The sequence below is a fragment of the Lissotriton vulgaris genome, chromosome 2_1 (genome assembly GCF_964263255.1).
Source record: "Lissotriton vulgaris chromosome 2_1, aLisVul1.2, whole genome shotgun sequence".
Classification (NCBI taxonomy): Eukaryota; Metazoa; Chordata; class Amphibia; order Caudata; family Salamandridae; genus Lissotriton; species Lissotriton vulgaris.
In genome coordinates, this window is record NC_141687.1 from 2,121,938,533 (window position 1) to 2,121,957,584 (window position 19,052).

The 19,052-nt window shown below is 48.8% G+C and overlaps 1 protein-coding gene across 1 annotated transcript in view; it reads left to right on the forward strand.

Moving 5' to 3' along the window:
* The first annotated feature begins 11,578 nt into the window (after positions 1-11,578).
* LRRC49 (leucine rich repeat containing 49) overlaps positions 11,579-19,052 on the forward strand; it is a 1,183,445-nt gene continuing 1,175,971 nt past the window's right edge. Inside the window, exon 1 of the mRNA XM_086959021.1 lies at positions 11,579-11,762. Coding sequence (XP_086815147.1) covers positions 11,715-11,762 — 48 coding nt within the window. The 5' untranslated portion in view covers positions 11,579-11,714. The remainder of the gene's footprint in view (positions 11,763-19,052) is intronic.

The following is a 19,052-nucleotide window of genomic DNA, read 5'->3' on the forward strand; positions in this document are numbered from 1 at the left end:
GGATTAAGGGCTAGGAGGGTGGTGGCATCGTAAGTGGTGCGAGTGGACTGGGCATTGCGGGAACCAGGGGGACAGGCGCTGGGCGCGGGCCAGGCGCGGACGGGCGTAGACGGGCTTACCTTTGGCGCACCTTCGGCGCGACTGGGGCACGACTGCTGCGTGTGAACGCTGCGCGCAAAAGCATCTGTCATATGTGGATGGAGGTGAGGGGAGGGGCAAGGGCGGGGTCGTGGTGGGGAACTGGGCTGGGCTGGGGGTTAAACAACAAACAACAAAATGGCTTTGAGCCAAGAGTCTACCCCAAACAGATGAGGGCACAACCCGAGCCAGGTTAGGGAAAGGGCAATGGCGCCAGCACAATCAAGGCAAAATCAACTCCACAGTCCAAAGGCACAAGGCGAAAACCACACAACACTCCGGCACACGTGGAAATGGCAGCAGTGCGAGCAGAGCGCCACCCCAGTTAACAGCCACGCACAAAGCAAAGCGTCAGTAGTGCTATCAGAGCGGGAGCCGAGTTGACTCTGCAGCAATGCGAGCAGCTGAGATGCGACCAGAGCGGGCACAAGAGCGAGCACAGGGAGGCGAGGATTATGCTTAGTCTCATTTCTTTGTTTAAAAATGCCCAGCAGCCATAAAAAACAGATAAAACTACAATACCCATCAACACTTGGGTCACAACCATAGAGTCTACACTATATAAGGTTGTGTAGATAGTCCCACTTCCTCTTTCTTAGGTGATATACCGTCCAAGAAAACCAGAAAAGTCAACCGGAAGAAATCCATCATGGAACACAGTCCAAATCCAGGAGAACGAAGGAGATCAACAATGCAACAGCAGAAGAACCAGGAATCCCAATCTTCAAATAAGAAGGCAGGAAAAACCGGGCTTCAACGAAGGGACCTCACTTGGGATCAGATCCTGAAAAAAAGACACAGAGCCGTAATACACATTCCGTGTAAACATGAGCATACAAAAGAAGGGTGGGTAGAGAGAAACAAGCCAATGATAACATATCAGCATCAAGAAAATCATGAACATTTTTATATTTACAGTAATGCATGTAAACAATGGGTGGGATAATCCTCGCCTCCCTGTCCTTAATAGAATTGAAAATTCTTGTCACGATTGTTTGCAAATTTTGAATTCTATTTCAGGACAGGAGGCACCGATTATGCTTGTTTAAAGCGGATTCACCACAACAGAGGCAACATTCTCAATAGGTTTATAATAAAAAGTTTTGAAAACAGAATCAGAGGACCAATCAGCGGCCTTCATAATATCAAACAGAGTAACACCCATAGAGAAAGCTTTAGAAGCCATCGCCCCTCTAGCAGAGTGTGCCCCAAAAATACAAAAATAGACACATCAATACCCGCTTCCGCCATGAGCCAGCGTACCCAGCGAGCTAACGTAGCCGGGGTAACGGGGCGAAAGGGCTTCTGTAAAGCAATCAATAATTGACCTTGCATGTCAGAACGAAAAGTTGTAGTACTTACTTAATAATCCTTGAGACACTGCACCACACACAGATTGGGATGATTAGGAAAAGAGGGATAAGAAATGAACGCAGTATAGGTCTTGGTACGCCGAGAAAGGCGAAACGTGACACCTTCCGGTGTGAAACTGCGTCCGGCCAGATCTAAAGCCCGGAAATCAGACACCCTTTGAGCAAATTAGCCACCAAGGGATGCTCACCCACCGGCTTGCCGTCTATGTGGAGGTGTCCTGCTGAGATAGCAGAGCGGAAATTATTAATTGTGCGATATGCCAACCCGGAAGAAGCATGTGAGGCGAAGAAATTAAACATCACAGAGACATCTGCTGATGTTGGATCAACTTGCCGTTGAAGACACCAGTCAGTCCACCGCTTCCAAGAACCCCTGTAGCGTTTGTGAGTGCCTGGAGACCAGGCGTCGCTGATGAATTTGGAAGCGTCAGCCGAAAGGCTGTCATGATTCCCATTCCTCACTAGCCTTACATGCACATACATGCAGGCATAGTTTTCCCACTCTAGAAACCCACCCCTGTCCCGTGCAACCAGCACACCAGTGATATGTTAGTGTATGATTGTGTAATACTCTAAATGTGCATTGTTACAGTGATTTGTGCTCTTGATGATACATATGTATTTTTCATGGTTTCATTTGTTTTTACCAAGTGCTTGTTGGAATCGTTGCCGAGTTTATTGAATTATGAGCCAAGCAGAGATGTACAATATGGCCAGAGAGTTGTAGGTAACAATGCAGAGAAAGTCAGCAGACTTGTGGTCGAGGCGGGAGAGAGCTCAGAAAGAGAACGGAGATGCCGTTTCAGCGCGCACGCTGGAAAAACGGCACGCACGTATTTGGCGCGCGATGCGTCAACCTTCCTTGGGTGTGGCTGGGTGTGGCTCCACTATAAAAGGCCACACCCAACGTAAACCGGCGCTTTGCCTTCTGCCTTCGCCGCCCTTCAGAGGTGTCCCCTGGAGGATCCTGGAATCCAAAGACGACGGCCTTCACTTCGGAGTTCGAAGGTCTGCATCCTTCGCGCGCACCACCTGAAAAGGAGAAAAGAGACATTTAAAGCTAAGTTACAGTTTTCTTCTTGTTTGTATTATCTGGCGCCCAACGCAAGCAAGCTACCAGTGAATTATCGAACTAAAGACTTACCTGGAAAGAATTCAAGTTTTTGAACTCAGTAGAGATTTTAAAGGAAAAGAGCAAAGTTACAAGGACTTCTGAAAAAGGATTTAGAGACTTTGAGAATTATCAAAGAGAAAGAGTAAATGTTATTTTTGTTTGCCAAATTGTCTTTTGTTTTAACATTGTACATACTAGGGAGTGAAGGCGAAGAACGGCATGGTGAGAAGTCAGAGTAAGTGAAAGATAGTTTAAGGGGAGGCATTGAGTAATGCAAACAATATAGCAAGACAGTAACTCATCATTCCTCTTTAAATAATTGTTTTACAGAGAACAAACACTGATCAAGCAATCTTCTGCATCATCACTGACCTTGCCCAGCCTACCCCCTTCACGACGACAACACGGACGCGACGCCACATCTTAACCAGTCGCAGGTAGGACTCTTCTAAAGCACAGTTAAAACTTTAGAAACCTGATAGGGGTAAATAGACAGTATTAGAAATCAGTTTTTACAAAAGTTCTCCTTATTGCTTCGCAGGTCGACAATCAAGGAAACAGGTAGCGTCCACGATCCGGCCTACCTCCCTGATTTCTATTTAATTACCTCAGTGTTATAAAACAGTCACTAGGTGTTGCCTAGAATTTGGGGAAGTTGGTTCATAACGTCTCTGCGAAACCATCTACAAGCAACCTACAGGTAAGGGTGCTTGTAACCTTGTCAGAAGGCAAAGCCAACGACGATATTTTCGCCCAGACGTTATGGATCCTTCCATCACAAGTTCCTTGCAAGACATAACAACCTTGTTAACGGCTATTCAAGCCGAAAACGCAGCCCTTCGTAGGGATATCACAGATATTCAGAGTAATATGCAATCTAGTTCAAGCCAGTGGGGCTTTCCCTCAACACAAAAATCAGTACTGAAACCAGCTACGTTTCAGCCAGGGTTTCAAACCTTGCACTCTGGTCCCAGTTCTTCCTCTACTCCAACTCAAATTCAGGTAGTGACTCCAGTGACAGTACCTTTAGCACCTCCCGAACGCTTTTTGGGAGATAGTAATAAGTTCTCGATCTTCTTAAATCAATGTCATTTGCATTTTATAGCTAAGCCAGCAGCCTTCCCAGATGACTCCTCTAAGGTAGCCTTTATTCTGTCATACCTAGGGGGGGACGCAGCCCTTTGGTCTGTGCCAATTGTAGAGCGCGATGACCCGATTCTATATAACCTTAGACTTTTTAAGAACACGATGAAAAAGTTATTTGCCAAGCACGTTTTTGTCCAGTCCGCAGACCATGAATTATTACATCTCAAACAAGGGTCTTCGGATTTATTACATTACATTTCCCAATTCAATAGACTCGTTATTGAGGCCCGCTGGCCTGAAGAAAAAAGAGTTTCCCTTTTTTACAAGGGGCTTAGAGACGAGCTAAAAGACATGGTCACACAGATCTTAGACCCACCAGACACCATCGAAGATTTCATTGACTTAGTAGTTAAGCTAAATCATCGACTTTTAGAACGCAGAGGAGAAAAAGGTAAAACAGAAATTAAAGTGTTCTCTTTTAAGGAAAGATACATCAGTGTTAAGCCTGAAAGCTCGTCAAAATTGGACTCTGGAGTAGAGCCCATGCAAATAGGCACAATTAAAGGGCCCCTGAGTAAGGAAGAGAAGAACACAAAATTTGACTGGAATAGTGATGCTGAAGAAGCCTTTCAAAATTTAAAGAATCATTTCACTTCAGCACCTGTGTTAATGCACCCTGACCCTTCCAATCCATTCATTGTAGAGGCGGATGCTTCACAGTTTGCTATTGGAGGCATTTTGTCTCAAAGACACAAAGAAACTGGTCAAATGCATCCAATCGCATACTACTCAAGGAAGCTAACTCCTACTGAACAGAATTATGCCATAGCTGACAAGGAATTGTTAGCCATAAAAGCAGTCTTCGAAGAATGGCGCCATTACTTGTTAGGGGCAAGACATCCTATAACAATTTATACAGACCACAGGAATCTACAATTTTTACGTTCAGTGAAAGCTCTTACTGCTAGACAGTTAAGGTGGACAATGTTCTTCAATGATTACAATTTTGTAATTACTTACCGTCCCGGAAGGGAAAATCTAAAGGCAGATGCATTGTCACGTTTGGGGACTGTAGAGGAGAAGGAGAGTTCTCTTAAAGAAGTTCGACCTGTATTACCTGAGGCTTGCTTCAAGGTGGGAGTGGTGGTTACTGATGTAGTAGAAGACATTAAACTAAGAGTTCAGGAAAAGACTTTTCAAGAATGGAACATTTTGTATCCTTTAATGCAGATTAGAGAAGGTTTAATGTATTTGAATGAACAAATTGTTGTACCAACGCTGGAACTGCAAAAAAAGGTGATACAATTACATCATGATCCTCTTATGTGTGCACATCCAGGAGTTGCTAAAACCAGTCAGTTAATCAAAAGAAAATTTTGGTGGCCTACCTTGTTGAATGATGTAAAAGATTATATCGAGACTTGTGTGGTTTGCATTCAACATAAAACACAACATCAAGCACCTAGTGGTCTTTTACTTCCCCTCCCAATTTCCCCCCAGCCTTGGCACACGATATCGCTGGACTTTATTGTGGAACTTCCTGAGACCAAAGAGGGGTATAACACTATTTTGACAGTGGTAGACCATTTTTCTCGAATGGCTCATTTTATTCCGTTAAAAAACATCCCTTCTGCAAGAGATTTGACTCAAATCTTCTCTAAAGAAATAATTAGGTTGCATGGAATTCCCTCTGTAATTATTTCTGACAGAGGTCCACAGTTTGTCTCTCACTTTTGGCAAAATTTAGGAGAAACTTTGAACATGGACATTCGCATGTCCTCAGGTTACCATCCTCAGACGGATGGTTTAACTGAAAGAACGAATCAAACCATAGAACAGTTTCTTAGGTGTGCTTTGGCAGAAGATGAAAGAGAGTGGTCGGATATTTTGTGGGTTTTAGAATTCGCTTTCAATAATTTAGACAATTCCTCCACCAGTCTGTCACCTTTCTTTTGTACTTATGGTTTCCACCCTAAAAATGTCCCAGAAAAAGTATGTATCCCTTCAGTCATACCATCATTGGAGGAACACATTACTAGATTGGTTCATGTTCAGAAGCAGGCTCAATATTACTTAGCTCAAGCGAAAGAAAGTCAAAAAGAATCAGCAGATTTACATAGAAAACCATCACCAGAATATTCAATCGGAGATAAAGTTTGGTTATCTACAAAGAATTTGAGAATGACTATTTGTAAAAAATTACGTCCCAAATACATTGGCCCATTTGTGGTAGAGAAAATAATAAATCCTGTCAGTATTAAACTCACCTTACCCAGTAGGTATAAGTTTCATCCGGTGTTTCATGTGTCATTGATCAAACCTTGTAATCCAATGACTAGATTTAAAAAAAATCCACCACCCATTCTTATTGATGGTGTCCCTGAATTTGAAGTTCAAAAGATTGTGGATGCAAAGAGAGTCCGAGGGAAACTGTTTTACTTAATACATTGGAAAGGTTATGGTCCTGAAGAACGGACATGGGAACCTCTTTCCAACGTCCAAAATTCTGCTCGATTGATCAGAAATTTTCATCTTCGTTATCCAAATAAACCGAAACCTGTTCCACAGATTTTGGGAGGGATCTTGAGAGGGGAGTACTGTCATGATTCCCATTCCTCACTAGCCTTACATGCACATACATGCAGGCGTAGTTTTCCCACTCTAGAAACCCACCCCTGTCCCGTGCAACCAGCACGCCAGTGATATGTTAGTGTATGATTGTGTAATACTCTAAATGTGCATTGTTACAGTGATTTGTGCTCTTGATGATACATATGTATTTTTCATGGTTTCATTTGTTTTTACCAAGTGCTTGTTGGAATCGTTGCCGAGTTTATTGAATTATGAGCCAAGCAGAGATGTACAATATGGCCAGAGAGTTGTAGGTAACAATGCAGAGAAAGTCAGCAGACTTGTGGTCGAGGCGGGAGAGAGCTCAGAAAGAGAACGGAGATGCCGTTTCAGCGCGCACGCTGGAAAAACGGCACGCACGTATTTGGCGCGCGATGCGTCAACCTTCCTTGGGTGTGGCTGGGTGTGGCTCCACTATAAAAGGCCACACCCAACGTAAACCGGCGCTTTGCCTTCTGCCTTCGCCGCCCTTCAGAGGTGTCCCCTGGAGGATCCTGGAATCCAAAGACGACGGCCTTCACTTCGGAGTTCGAAGGTCTGCATCCTTCGCGCGCACCACCTGAAAAGGAGAAAAGAGACATTTAAAGCTAAGTTACAGTTTTCTTCTTGTTTGTATTATCTGGCGCCCAACGCAAGCAAGCTACCAGTGAATTATCGAACTAAAGACTTACCTGGAAAGAATTCAAGTTTTTGAACTCAGTAGAGATTTTAAAGGAAAAGAGCAAAGTTACAAGGACTTCTGAAAAAGGATTTAGAGACTTTGAGAATTATCAAAGAGAAAGAGTAAATGTTATTTTTGTTTGCCAAATTGTCTTTTGTTTTAACATTGTACATACTAGGGAGTGAAGGCGAAGAACGGCATGGTGAGAAGTCAGAGTAAGTGAAAGATAGTTTAAGGGGAGGCATTGAGCAATGCAAACAATATAGCAAGACAGTAACTCATCATTCCTCTTTAAATAATTGTTTTACAGAGAACAAACACTGATCAAGCAATCTTCTGCATCATCACTGACCTTGCCCAGCCTACCCCCTTCACGACGACAACACGGACGCGACGCCACATCTTAACCAGTCGCAGGTAGGACTCTTCTAAAGCACAGTTAAAACTTTAGAAACCTGATAGGGGTAAATAGACAGTATTAGAAATCAGTTTTTACAAAAGTTCTCCTTATTGCTTCGCAGGTCGACAATCAAGGAAACAGGTAGCGTCCACGATCCGGCCTACCTCCCTGATTTCTATTTAATTACCTCAGTGTTATAAAACAGTCACTAGGTGTTGCCTAGAATTTGGGGAAGTTGGTCCATAACGTCTCTGCGAAACCATCTACAAGCAACCTACAGGTAAGGGTGCTTGTAACCTTGTCAAAGGCCCGGGAGCGACCAACGTTCCCCGAAATTCGCCACGCCATGAGAAGGAGAGAGCCTGACAGAATCAGGGGATGCGGATTCTGAAGAGGATCGAGCAGGAGATTCCACTTCTGGGGAAGAAGGAACAGCAACGCTCAAGCCATCTCCAAGAGAACCGGGAACCACGCTTGAGCCCTCCACAGAGGAGCAATCAAGATCAGCTCTGTCTGATAGTGTTTCGCGTATGCCAGGACTCTGGGGATCATCATGAACGGGGGAAAGGCATAACACAGAGTCGACGGCCACGTTTGAAGAAAAGCATCCGTGGCCATGGCATCCGGATCCGGCCTCCAACTGTAGAACAGAGGGAGTTGGGTGTTGAGGCGGGAGGCAAAAAAGGTCTATTTGACACTTCCCCCATGCTCGAAGAAGACAACAGAACACACGGGGATGGAGCCTCCAATCGCTGAAGTCTCTCAGGTACCTCGAGTTCCAATCCGCCACGAGGTTGCTGTGGCCGGGAAGATATTCTGCAATAACCGTGATCTTTTGTTGCAGACAATAATGCCAAAAATCTTTGGCAATCTCCGCCAGTAACCGCGACCGAGTCCCTCCCAACTTGTTGATGTAGCGAACCGCTGGCATGTTGTCCCTGCGGAGAATAATACAGCAGTTGGACTGAAGGGGAGAGAGGCAATGAATCGCAAAGGAGCCCGCCAAGAGCTCCAGACAATTGATGTGGAGGGAAAGTTCCTGGGGAGACCAACGACCCCCCGTCGAGACCGGACCGCAGCGGGCCCCCTAGCCCCAACGACTGGCATCCGATTCTATCACCACTTCCGGAGTGGCACCGAACAGGGCCCGACCATTCCAGGCCTCCATATGATCAAGCCACCACTGCATCTCCGACCCCACTTCCTCCGAGAGAGGAATTTGATCTGAATACCTGGGGCCGTTCTGGAGATGACGAATTTTCAGACGCTGCAGAGCCCTGTAATGCAGCGTGCCGGGAAGATTGCCTGCAGAGAAGAGGCTAAGAGACCTACTACTCGTGCTAACGATCTCAATGACACAGTCGGTTTCGTAATAATGGAAATCAACTCCCTCTTGATATACCGAATCTTTTGATTGGGTAAGAGAAGTTGACATGAAAGAGAATTGACTTTGAAGCCCAAGACGTCGATTATTTGAGACAGCTCAACACAGACTTCTGCGCGTTCACCAAAAAGCCTAGGGATTGCAAGAGATCTATGGTCCACTCCAGATGGGACCATAGGACCATAGGAGTTTGAGTGGGCAATCCACTAGAAGGAGGATGTTGTCCAAGTAGATGATTTACCGCACACCCCGACTGCGAAGAGATTCCACAACCGGCCTCAACAATTTCGTGAAGCACCAAGGTGCTGACGAGAGGCCGAATGGGAGAACCTGATACTCGTACCAAGTCCCCTGCCAATGGAACTGGAGAAAGCGGCAATGGGGACGGAAGATGGGAACGGACAAGTACGCGTCCTTGAGATCTAGGTGAAACATCCAATCTTTCTAGCAGAGAAGATCCCTCAAAAGATGGATGCCCTCCATCTTGAAATGTCTGTAGACCACTCCCCCGTTGAACTCCTTGAGATTGAGCACCAAGCGGGAGCCCCCTCCCTTCTTCTCCACAAGGAAGATTGTACTGACGAACCCCTGCGGGTGACGCACGGTCGGTACGATTGCCCCCTTTAAGAGAAGGGACTGGAGTTCCTCTGTGATGAACTCCTGATCCCTTTGAGAAAAATAAAGAGGAGAGGGAGGATGGGACTGATGTTGGGGTTGGTAAAACTCTATCCGGTATCCCTGAACTGTCTCCAGTACCCATGCATCGCTGGAGATCCATTCAAAAAAGGGGGTGGTGATGGACAGAGTATCTGAATTAAGCAGAACACTCGTACCCAGTCAACCGTTCAGGGCTTGATCCCTCACCGTTTTTAGCTCACTGCACCATCCCAGCTCAGAACCTGGCTACATGCAAATTAGTCTGTCCCTGGCCCAGTGCATCATGGGAACAGGGCAGACCAAACTACCAAGCCAATTCTTTTACTGGAAAGGAAACAAGCTTCCGGGGACCGGTTTCTGGCATTACAGCCGTCTTCGGCCCGGCTTGCTTGAATCCTGATGGTGCAGTGAGCAAGGGACTCATGTCTGAGCATACCCTACCACGCTTATGGTGGACAAAACGATTCAGAAAAGGGGGTGGTGATGGACAGAGTATCTGAATTAAGCAGAACACTCGTACCCAGTCAACAGATCAGGGCTTGATCCATCACCGTTTTTTAGCTCACTGCACCATCCCAGCTCAGAACCTGGCTACATGCAAATTAGTCTGTCCCTGGCCCAGTGCATCATGGGAACAGGGCAGACCAAACTACCAAGCCAATTCTTTTACTGGAAAGGAAACAAGCTTCCGGGGACCGGTTTATGGCATTACAGCCGTCTTCGGCTCGGCTTGCTTGAATCCTGATGGTGCCGCGTCACGCCGCAAATTGAAAAGCGGAACCGAGGAAAGTAAACGCGGGACAAAACACCAGCAAAACGCTAAATACAAGCTATAGACAGTGCGCCAGCAAAGCGGACATCAGCAAGCAATACCAGAAATAAACAACAGTTAGGTAAGAGAAATTGCACTTAACTGGCTGCGGAGCAGCAAAGAAAGAGGAAGTGGGACTATCTACACGACCTTATATAGTGCAGACTATATGGTTGTGACCCAAGTGTTGATGGGTATTGTAGTTTTATCTGTTTTTTTATGGCTGCTGGGCATTTATAAATAAAGAAATGAGACTAAGCATAATCGGAGCCTCCTGTCCTGAAATAGAATTGAGAGCTCTGGAGTTGAGGCTGACGGCAATGTGAGTCGCACACAGTGCTTGTCAGTGGGTCTGAAAGGTGTTCCGAATAGATGGGCATCCAGTCCTTGGCCTCTCCGCAGAGCGTATCTATCAATGTTCATGTATTTCATTTGAAATTGCTAATTACAAATATTACACTATTAAAGCAATCCCTCATTTTGCTACAAATGTAATTTGGAATTTTGATTCTGTGCAAATGTGTGTGAAGAGGGTACACAGTTGTGAAAATTCACAGGATGATATTTAAAAAACATATTCAATATTAATTATTTACAACAAAATAATTGACAAACCCATTAGTTCTGGTTTATTTATAGGTGTATGTCAGTTGTGTATCTGGATACAATAACATAGCTTAGAAAGAAACAAAAAATAACAACTCGAGGAGCGCACTATGAAAATTACAAAATTTTAGTGTAGGTGATTACGCCTCGCCCTTTCTGAGCCTCTTTTGGAGACCAAATAAAAACCAAAGGTGGTGATGGGCGGAGCGTTGACAATACAAACACTCACCCCCGGTCAACTGATCTGGGTTTAATCCATCACCGTTCTTTAGCTCACTCCGCCACCCCAGTTCAGACATGGCCATATGCAAATCAGTCTCACCCTGTGCCTCATGGTAACAGTCCAGCCCGAACTGCCAAGCCATGTCTTCCCTGGACCAGAATCAAGCTTCCCAAACCATTATCCAAACCCTCTCCCCTCGCCCCACAACGCGCACTTTTTAGAGGTCCTAAAAGTTGAGATCTCGGATACACATTTTCGTGAAATTCTCTTCTGTAGCTGAGCTGCACGCGCTCGCCCGCACGTCACTTCCGGTGGATTATTCTCCGTGTAGACAAAGAGTGCAGTACCAGAGGCAGATAATGCACCGGAGGATTTGTAGCAAAACGTTAAACATGCGTATATACCTTGTAGCGGTAGTAGCAAACACAACGTCGGGAAGAGGATAGGAATCCCCAGGAATATACCGGAAGCAGTGCAACAGGTGGCCGTTACCAGGGCAACTAAGGAAGCAACGGAGAGGGGCGGGGTATAAAGAGGCGAAAGCTGGCGCCTCTACAACCGACAAAGAGAAGATTGACAAGTCCACATTAGCTTTTTACCAACACATTCTGTGCTATTCCTGAGAGCGATATGCAGCCCAGCAGATACCGGGGGCGGCTTTCGGCTGGCAGTCCAGCGGTGAGTACGACGGCTTTGTCTCCTCTTAATGGCAGAGGGGGAGGGACTTTACATTACGTGGTTGTCCCAGTAGATATCTAGAAGGCAGTCTGTGAGATGTACACACACGCACGTGACCTGAGCATGTGACCGTGTTAACTGCATTGTTGACGTTTCTGGATACATTTTATTTCGTCTACATAGTAGAGGCCTGCAAAGTTCCCTTTCTGCATATATTTGCCATTTATGTACTTGAAGTGAGCGAATGCGTTTCTAGGACTAAGGTGGAACACTTTTGAGTGATATTATACCATAAACATAATTGCAGACCTCAGTACCTAGCTGTAAAACACCACTAATTTGTAGAAAAATGCAGGCATTGCTATAGTAGTGTAATATTGGTAATTAGCAGTGAGTAGAGTGGTAGTGAAATTGCCGCAGCACACATCGACTTAAATGTACCCTAAGTTGAAGTATATAGAGACCCCCAGTAGAAAGTTACCATACAGTTGTACATTTCTAGCTTGCAAAACATGGCATTCAAGCAGTCTTCTTTCAAAGGGAACAGCAACATATACATTTCGCGGTATGATTACCCAGTGTCGGGTCCGTGAATTACTGTGCGCAGCGCAGGTGACGCTGCGCCGGACAAACGGGACCCAGGACACTCATTAGCCTTTCCGCGTGGTCCGGACTAATTCCGTGACCACGCCTCCTTTATTTTATAGCACGCGCAGACGTGATGTACCACGTCCGCGCTAGCGCACGTCTGTGTGCGCAAACACTAGACTGCAACACCGCAGTCCTAAACATTACACTCCTTTCAACCTTTATTAAAAACAAAAGAAAATGCATTAGATAGTCTATGGTAGATCGCTTGGCTTCATCTGGACAGGTGAAAAGAAACAAACAAAATGGCCGGCAGGTCTGTTACCAGTCTGATGATCAGGGACCACAGTCTCAGCCTAATCAATCAATCAATCAATCAAAGCATTTATATAGCGCACTACTCACCCGGTGGGTCTCAAGGTGCTGGGGGAAGGGGGGTCCGCTACTGTTCGAACAGCCAGGTCTTGAGCTGCTTCCTGAAGGCAAGGTGGTCCTGGGTCAAGCGGAGGTGGGTCGGGAGGGAGTTCCAAGTCTTGGCGGCCAGGTAGGAGAAGGACCTTCCTCCTGTGGTGGCTCTTCGGATGCGGGGGACGGCGGCGAGGGCGTGGCCTGTCGATCGAAGCTGGCTTGTGTGAGCGTAGAAGTTGAGGCGGCTGTTGAGGTATCCTGGGCCTTGGTTGTGTAGGGCTTTGTGTGCGTGGGTGAGGAGACGGTATGTGATTCTCTTGTTGACCGGAGCCAGTGCAGATCTGTCAGGTGTCCGGAGATGTGGCTGCGACGGGGGATGTCCAGGATGAGTCGTGCTCAGGCGTTCTGAATCCGCTGGAGTCTCTTCTGGAGTTTGGCGGTGGTTCCGGCGTAGAGGGAGTTGCCGTAGTCAAGACGGCTGGTGACGAGGGCCTGGGTGACCATCTTCCTGGTCTCGGTGGGGTCCACCGGAAGATCTTACGGAGCATGCGCAGGATGTTGAAGCACGACGAGGAGACGGCGTTGACTTGTCTGGTCATGGAGAGGGAGGAGTCCAGGATGAAGCCCAGGTTGCGTGCGTGGTCTGTTGGTTTGGGTGCGCTGCCCAAGGCGGGGGGCCACCAGGAGTCGTCCCAGGCGGAGGGTGAAGATCCCCGGATGAGGACTTTCGTCTTGTCCGAGTTCAGTTTCAGGCGGCTGTTTATCATCCACTTGGATACGTCTGTCATCCCTTCGTGTAGGTTGGCTCTGGTGGTGGCGGGGTCGTTGGTGAGGGAGAGGATCAGCTGGGTGTCGTCGGCGTAGGAGATGATGTTGAGGTTGTGTTGGCATGCGATGGCTGCGAGGGGGCTCATGTAGACGTTGAAGAGGGTTGGGCTGAGCGAGGAGCCTTGAGGAACGCCGCAGATGACTTCGGTGGCTTCTGATCTGAACGGGGGGAGGCGGACTCTCTGTGTCCTTCCGGCGAGGAACGAGATGATCCATTCCAGTGCCTTCTCCTGGATTCCGACGTTGCTGAGGCGTTGCACTAGGGTGCGGTGGCAGACAGTGTCGAAGGCCGCGGAGAGGTCTAGGAGGATGAGGGCCGCTGTTTCTCCGTTGTCGAGCAGGGCTCGGATGTCATCGGTGGCTGCGATCAGGGCGGTCTCGGTGCTGTGGTTGGCCCGGAAGCCAGACTGCTGGAGGTCGAGGGATCAGGTCGTCTCGAGGAAGGCGGCCAGCTGCTTGTTGACGGTCTTCTCGATGACTTTTGCAGGAAACGGGAGCAGCGAGATGGGGCGGTAGTTCTTGAGGTTGGTGGGGTCGGCTGATGGCTTCTTTAGTAGAGCGCTGAGTTCGGCGTGCTTGCAGCTCTCCGGGAAGGTAGCGGTGTCGAAGGAGGTGTTGATGATGTCCCGCAGGTGGGGTGCGATGACAGCGTCGGCCTTGTTGAAGACGTGGTGGGGGCAGGGGTCGGTCGGAGATCCGGAGTGGATGGAGTTCATCCTGCGGACGGTGTCTTCGGTGCTGATCGGGGTCCAGGCGCGTAGGGTGGTGGTGGGGGGCGGTGGTTCAGTCGTGGCGTGCGTTGGTTGAGTGCTGAAGCTGTTGTGTATGTCCGCGATTTTGTTGTGGAGGTAGGAGGCGAGGGAGTTGCAGAGGTCTTGTGAAGGGGTGATGTCGTTTCCGGCGTTGGGGTTGGAGAGCTCTTTAATGATGTTGAAGAGTTCCTTGCTGTTGTGGGCGTTGTTGTCCAGTCGTTTCTTGAATGCAGTTTTCTTGGTGGCGTGGATTAGTTGGTGGTGTTTTCGGGCAGCGAGCTTGAGGGTAGTGATGTTGTTCGGTGTTGGGTCTCTGCGCCAGGCTTTCTTGAGGGCTCGGCAGTTCTTCTAGGAGCTCTTGAGTTCGTCGGTGAACCATGGGGTTTTCTTGCTGCCGGGTCTGCTAGGCGGGGTCTTCAGAGGGGCGAGGGCGTCTGCGCAGTTGCTGATCCACTTCGCAAGGTTGGTGGCCGCCTGGCTTGGGTTCGTTGCGCTGGTGGGAGGGTTCATGCTCAGGGAAGTCGCGAACTGGTCGGCCGTGATCTTGTTCCAGCTTCTGCGTGCAACCTGTTGCTGGTGGTGGTGGATCGTGGTCCTTCTGAAGCTGAAGTGGATGCAGCTGTGGTCTGTCCAGTGGAGTCCGGTGGCGTGGTTGAAGGAGATGTCCTTGCTGGAGGAGAAGACAGGAAAGTCTGCCAGCTGTGAGGAGGGGGCTGGATTTCCCTCAGCTCGTAACCTGCAGCCTCCCCTCGAAACAGTACTCTCCTTGGGGTATCTTGTCGGGCTGGGGTTGGTGACAGCCCATCTCCGGAGGGGTGATGACTCTCAGTGCTGGACCTCTCAAACTCAGGCGGGCTCACCACGGACTGTTCCGCGGTGCCACCATGCACACTCACCGGGGAACTGGTGTTGGGTGTTGTCGGGCTTGGCGTCACTCTGTCCGGTTCCTGGCTGGACGGATCTTCGGATGGGGCGGAAGCCTGCTTGAAGAAGGACACATTGCAGGTGACGGTTTCTCCGTCGCGTTGAGCCGTTACCATCGTACCTGTCCGGCGGGTGACTGTCCAAGGTCTGGGTTCGAATGGGAGCCTGAACTTACTCCCTGGATATCTGTCTCTCACATAAACTTGATTTCTTTCCCAGATGGGTGATTCTCTGGCTCGGCGTTTGAAGTTAGCATATTCATTTGAGCGTCTTCTGTTGAGCAGGGTTTGCCGAGAGCTTGCTTCTGTTGGGGTCCAGGTGTGATGATGGGGAAAGGTGTCTCGGACTATTCTCCCCATTGCGGATGGCCCTGGGGCCGCTGTGGTTGTGCGATGGGGCGTGAGCCGGTATTCCCTCAGGAACGTGTATATTGCTCTCTCCAGCGGTGCCTCTTCCGCATGGGCAATCCGGATGACTTTGTTGAGGCTCCTCATAAACCTCTCTACCTCTCCGTTGGCTTGAGGCCATCTGGGGGTGATTTTCTTGTGCTGGATTCCCCACTCCAGGAGATAGTCGGCAAATTCTTGACTTTGGAATGGCGGACCGTTGTCGGTCTTGACCTGTTCGAAGATACCATGGGTGGCAATGATTTTCTCGAATTTCGCAGTTACTTCTTTGGCAGCCAGTGACGTTATTATTTCCACTTCAGGATACTTGGTCATATCGTCGATGACAACGAGCATATAGCGGCCATCCGGGAGGTGCCCGAAGTCAGCGCTGACTTGTTCCCAGGGCTTTTCCGGGTTCTCTTCGGTGATCACCGGAGGTGGTGGTTCGGGCGGACCTGCCGCTTGGCACCAGCGGCACCCATTGACCATCTGCTCGACTCGAGTGTCCATTTCCGGAAACCACACTTTTGCTCTGAGTCTGCTCTTCGTTTTCACCATTCCCTGGTGGCCCCGGTGAGCTAATTTGACCGCTTGTTGTGTTAGACCCGTTGGCATGACAATTCTTGGTCCTCTGAGGAGGCATCCTTGACTGTCCACGGACAGTTCATCTTTCACCTTGAGGATGGTTTCCAGAGCACGCTTGGCTTCAGGAGTCCTCTGGTGTAGGGATGCTTGGAGCGTTCTCCAGTCGTTTTGTCGTATTGCTGTTATCACTAGCTGAAGAATCTCAACACTGCGGGTCACTTCTACGAGCATGTCGATGCTCATGGGTAGTGGTCTTGACCGTTCGAGGATGATTCTTACATATTCCTCGGTTTCTTCGGCATCTACCCTCTCCTGGGTGGTTGCTGCTCTCGGATGTCTAGAGAGGTAGTTGGCCGGGTTGGCTGCGCCGGGCTTGAACTTTAATTTGTAATCATACTCTTGAAGCTGCAGGATCCACTTCTCAATTCTGGGTGGAGGTTTAGATACTGATCCTCTGAACAGGGGAAGTAGAGGCTTATGATCGGTGGAGACAGTGAATGGATGTCCATAGACGTACACGTGGAAGTGTCTGCATGCCCAGTGGATCGCGATGGCCTCTCTCTCGATCTGGGAATAGCGTTGTTCGGTCTCCGTTAGTGACCGGCTTGCATAGGCTATGGGCGCCCAGTCTTCACCGCCTCGGCTCTGTGTTAGTACGGCTCCAAGTCCATACGGGCTGGCGTCTACCGCTATATTGGTTGCCTTGGCTGGGTTGAAGTAGGAGAGGGTCGTGTTGGCTGACAGAGCCGCCTTCGTGCTCTGAAATGCTTGCTCTTGCTCATCTCTCCACTGCCAGGGGGTGGTGGTCTTGGTGAGCTCCCGTAATGGTCGGGTGAGATTGGACAGGTCGGGAATGAACCGCCCGCAGAAGTTCACCATCCCCAGGAAGCTCCGAACCTCCGATGTGTTAGTTGGCGCTGGGGCTGCTTGCAAGTCTCTTACTTTTTCAGGGTCAGGGGCCACTCCTTTGTCGGAGAATGTGTATCCCAAAAAGCTGATTTTATTCTGTAGGAATTGACACTTTTCCCGATGCAGCGTAAGGTCTGACTCCTTAATCCTTTGCAGTACGCTTCTGAGTCTTTGGTGGTGTTCCTCCACGGTGTTAGCGTATATCAGCAGGTCGTCGCTGACGTTGAGGACCCCTGTGAGCCCGCTCAGGACCTCTCTAATCGTATTTTGGAAAACTTCAGCGGCACTTGATATTCCGAAATTAAGCCGTCGATAGCGCCGGATTCCGACATGAGTGGAGAAAGTGGTGATGTACCTGGAATCCGGGTGTAAGGGTAATTGATGATATCCTGACCGTAGGTCCATTTTGGAGAACCATTTTGCTCCATTGAGTTCTCCGAGGATGTCGTCTATGGTAGGCGTTAGGTGTCGTTCTCTTCTCACCGCTGCGTTGGGCAGGCGCATGTCAACACAGATGCGGACCTGTCCTGGCTGTTTGGGTTTCCGCGCTACCACAATCGGCGATACCCAGGGGGTGGGTCCACTGACTTTCTCGATTATGCCTTGATTTTCGAGGTTTTCTAGTTCTTGTTCCACCTTTTTCCTTAGGTGGAATGCTATTCGTCTATGCCGAAGGGCCATGGGCTGAATGGACCTGTCAATGTGTAAGGATACTTCCTTTCCACGGAGACATCCGATTCCTTTGAAAACGTCTTCAAATTCTTCGAGGATTGTGTCCAGTTCTTCTTCCAACACCGCCATGGCGAAGGATATCAGGTGGAGTTCCTCAGCTGTTTGGCCGCTGAGTAGCATCCCACTGCCTTCTTTGGTGACGTAGATGGTTGATGGTGTCCGCTTCTCTTGATGTTGTATCTCCGTCTGGAAGCATCCAATTAGCGGTATGGGTGTCTTTTGTCCATAAGCAAAGACTCTGATTTTGGCTGGTTTCATTGTCGGCTTGTCTTGCAGTTAGTAGATGTTTGCCGCCATGAGTTCGATCGAGGCCCCTGTGTCGATCGTTGCTTTCACTTCTTGGTGGTGTATCATTAATCTGCACTTCGGAAGTCTCGTTCTTTTCCTCTGCGGCTGGTCTATGGCAAATACATAGTGCACCGGATAGCTGTTAGCGTCGTCGTCCATGTCTTCACTCTCAGGGTCTTCCCTCACCGCATGGGCGGCCTCGGGCTTTTGCTTGGAGGATCTGCAAACAGACGCGAAATGGTTCATGCGCCCACATGACCCGCACTTTCTCCCGCACGCTGGGCAATCCTGTGCCCTGTGCGGCGCGCCTCCGCAGTATCCACACTCTTTCCGGCCTTCTGGCGGTCTTCCTCTCCCAGCGGGGCGTTTCTTGGGCCGTACTACGTTGATTTGCTCGGCCACGTGAACTTGCTCCGTCTTGATCGGTCTGTGGAGCGCTGCTTCCATATGCGAAGCTCTCGCCTGGGACAGTTCTTTCGACCGGCCTAGTTTTAAAATATCCGCCAGAGGTTTCCCATCCTCCTGGAGGATTTTGACCCTGAGGTTGGAGGAGTAGCATCCTTGAATGATCTGGCCGCGAATTTCTTCTTGCTCGTCGCGAAATCCGCACGTGCTCGCTAATTCCTTCAAACGGCCATGGAATGCGTCAAGGGATTCTTCCGCTTCTTGCGCGCCTGTCTAAAAATGAATCGTTCGTAATCCTTACTGGCCATCGGCTCAAAATGTGCGTTGAGCGCGTTGAGGAGTGTGACATAGGTATGAGGGGTGACCTCCACCAGGGTCTTATAAATCCGATGGATGTCCTTTCCACCAAGATGTAGAAGGAGCGACCTGCGCCTTTCTCGCGCTGTACCTGCCCCTTCAAAGTAGAATTGTAGTCTCTCTGT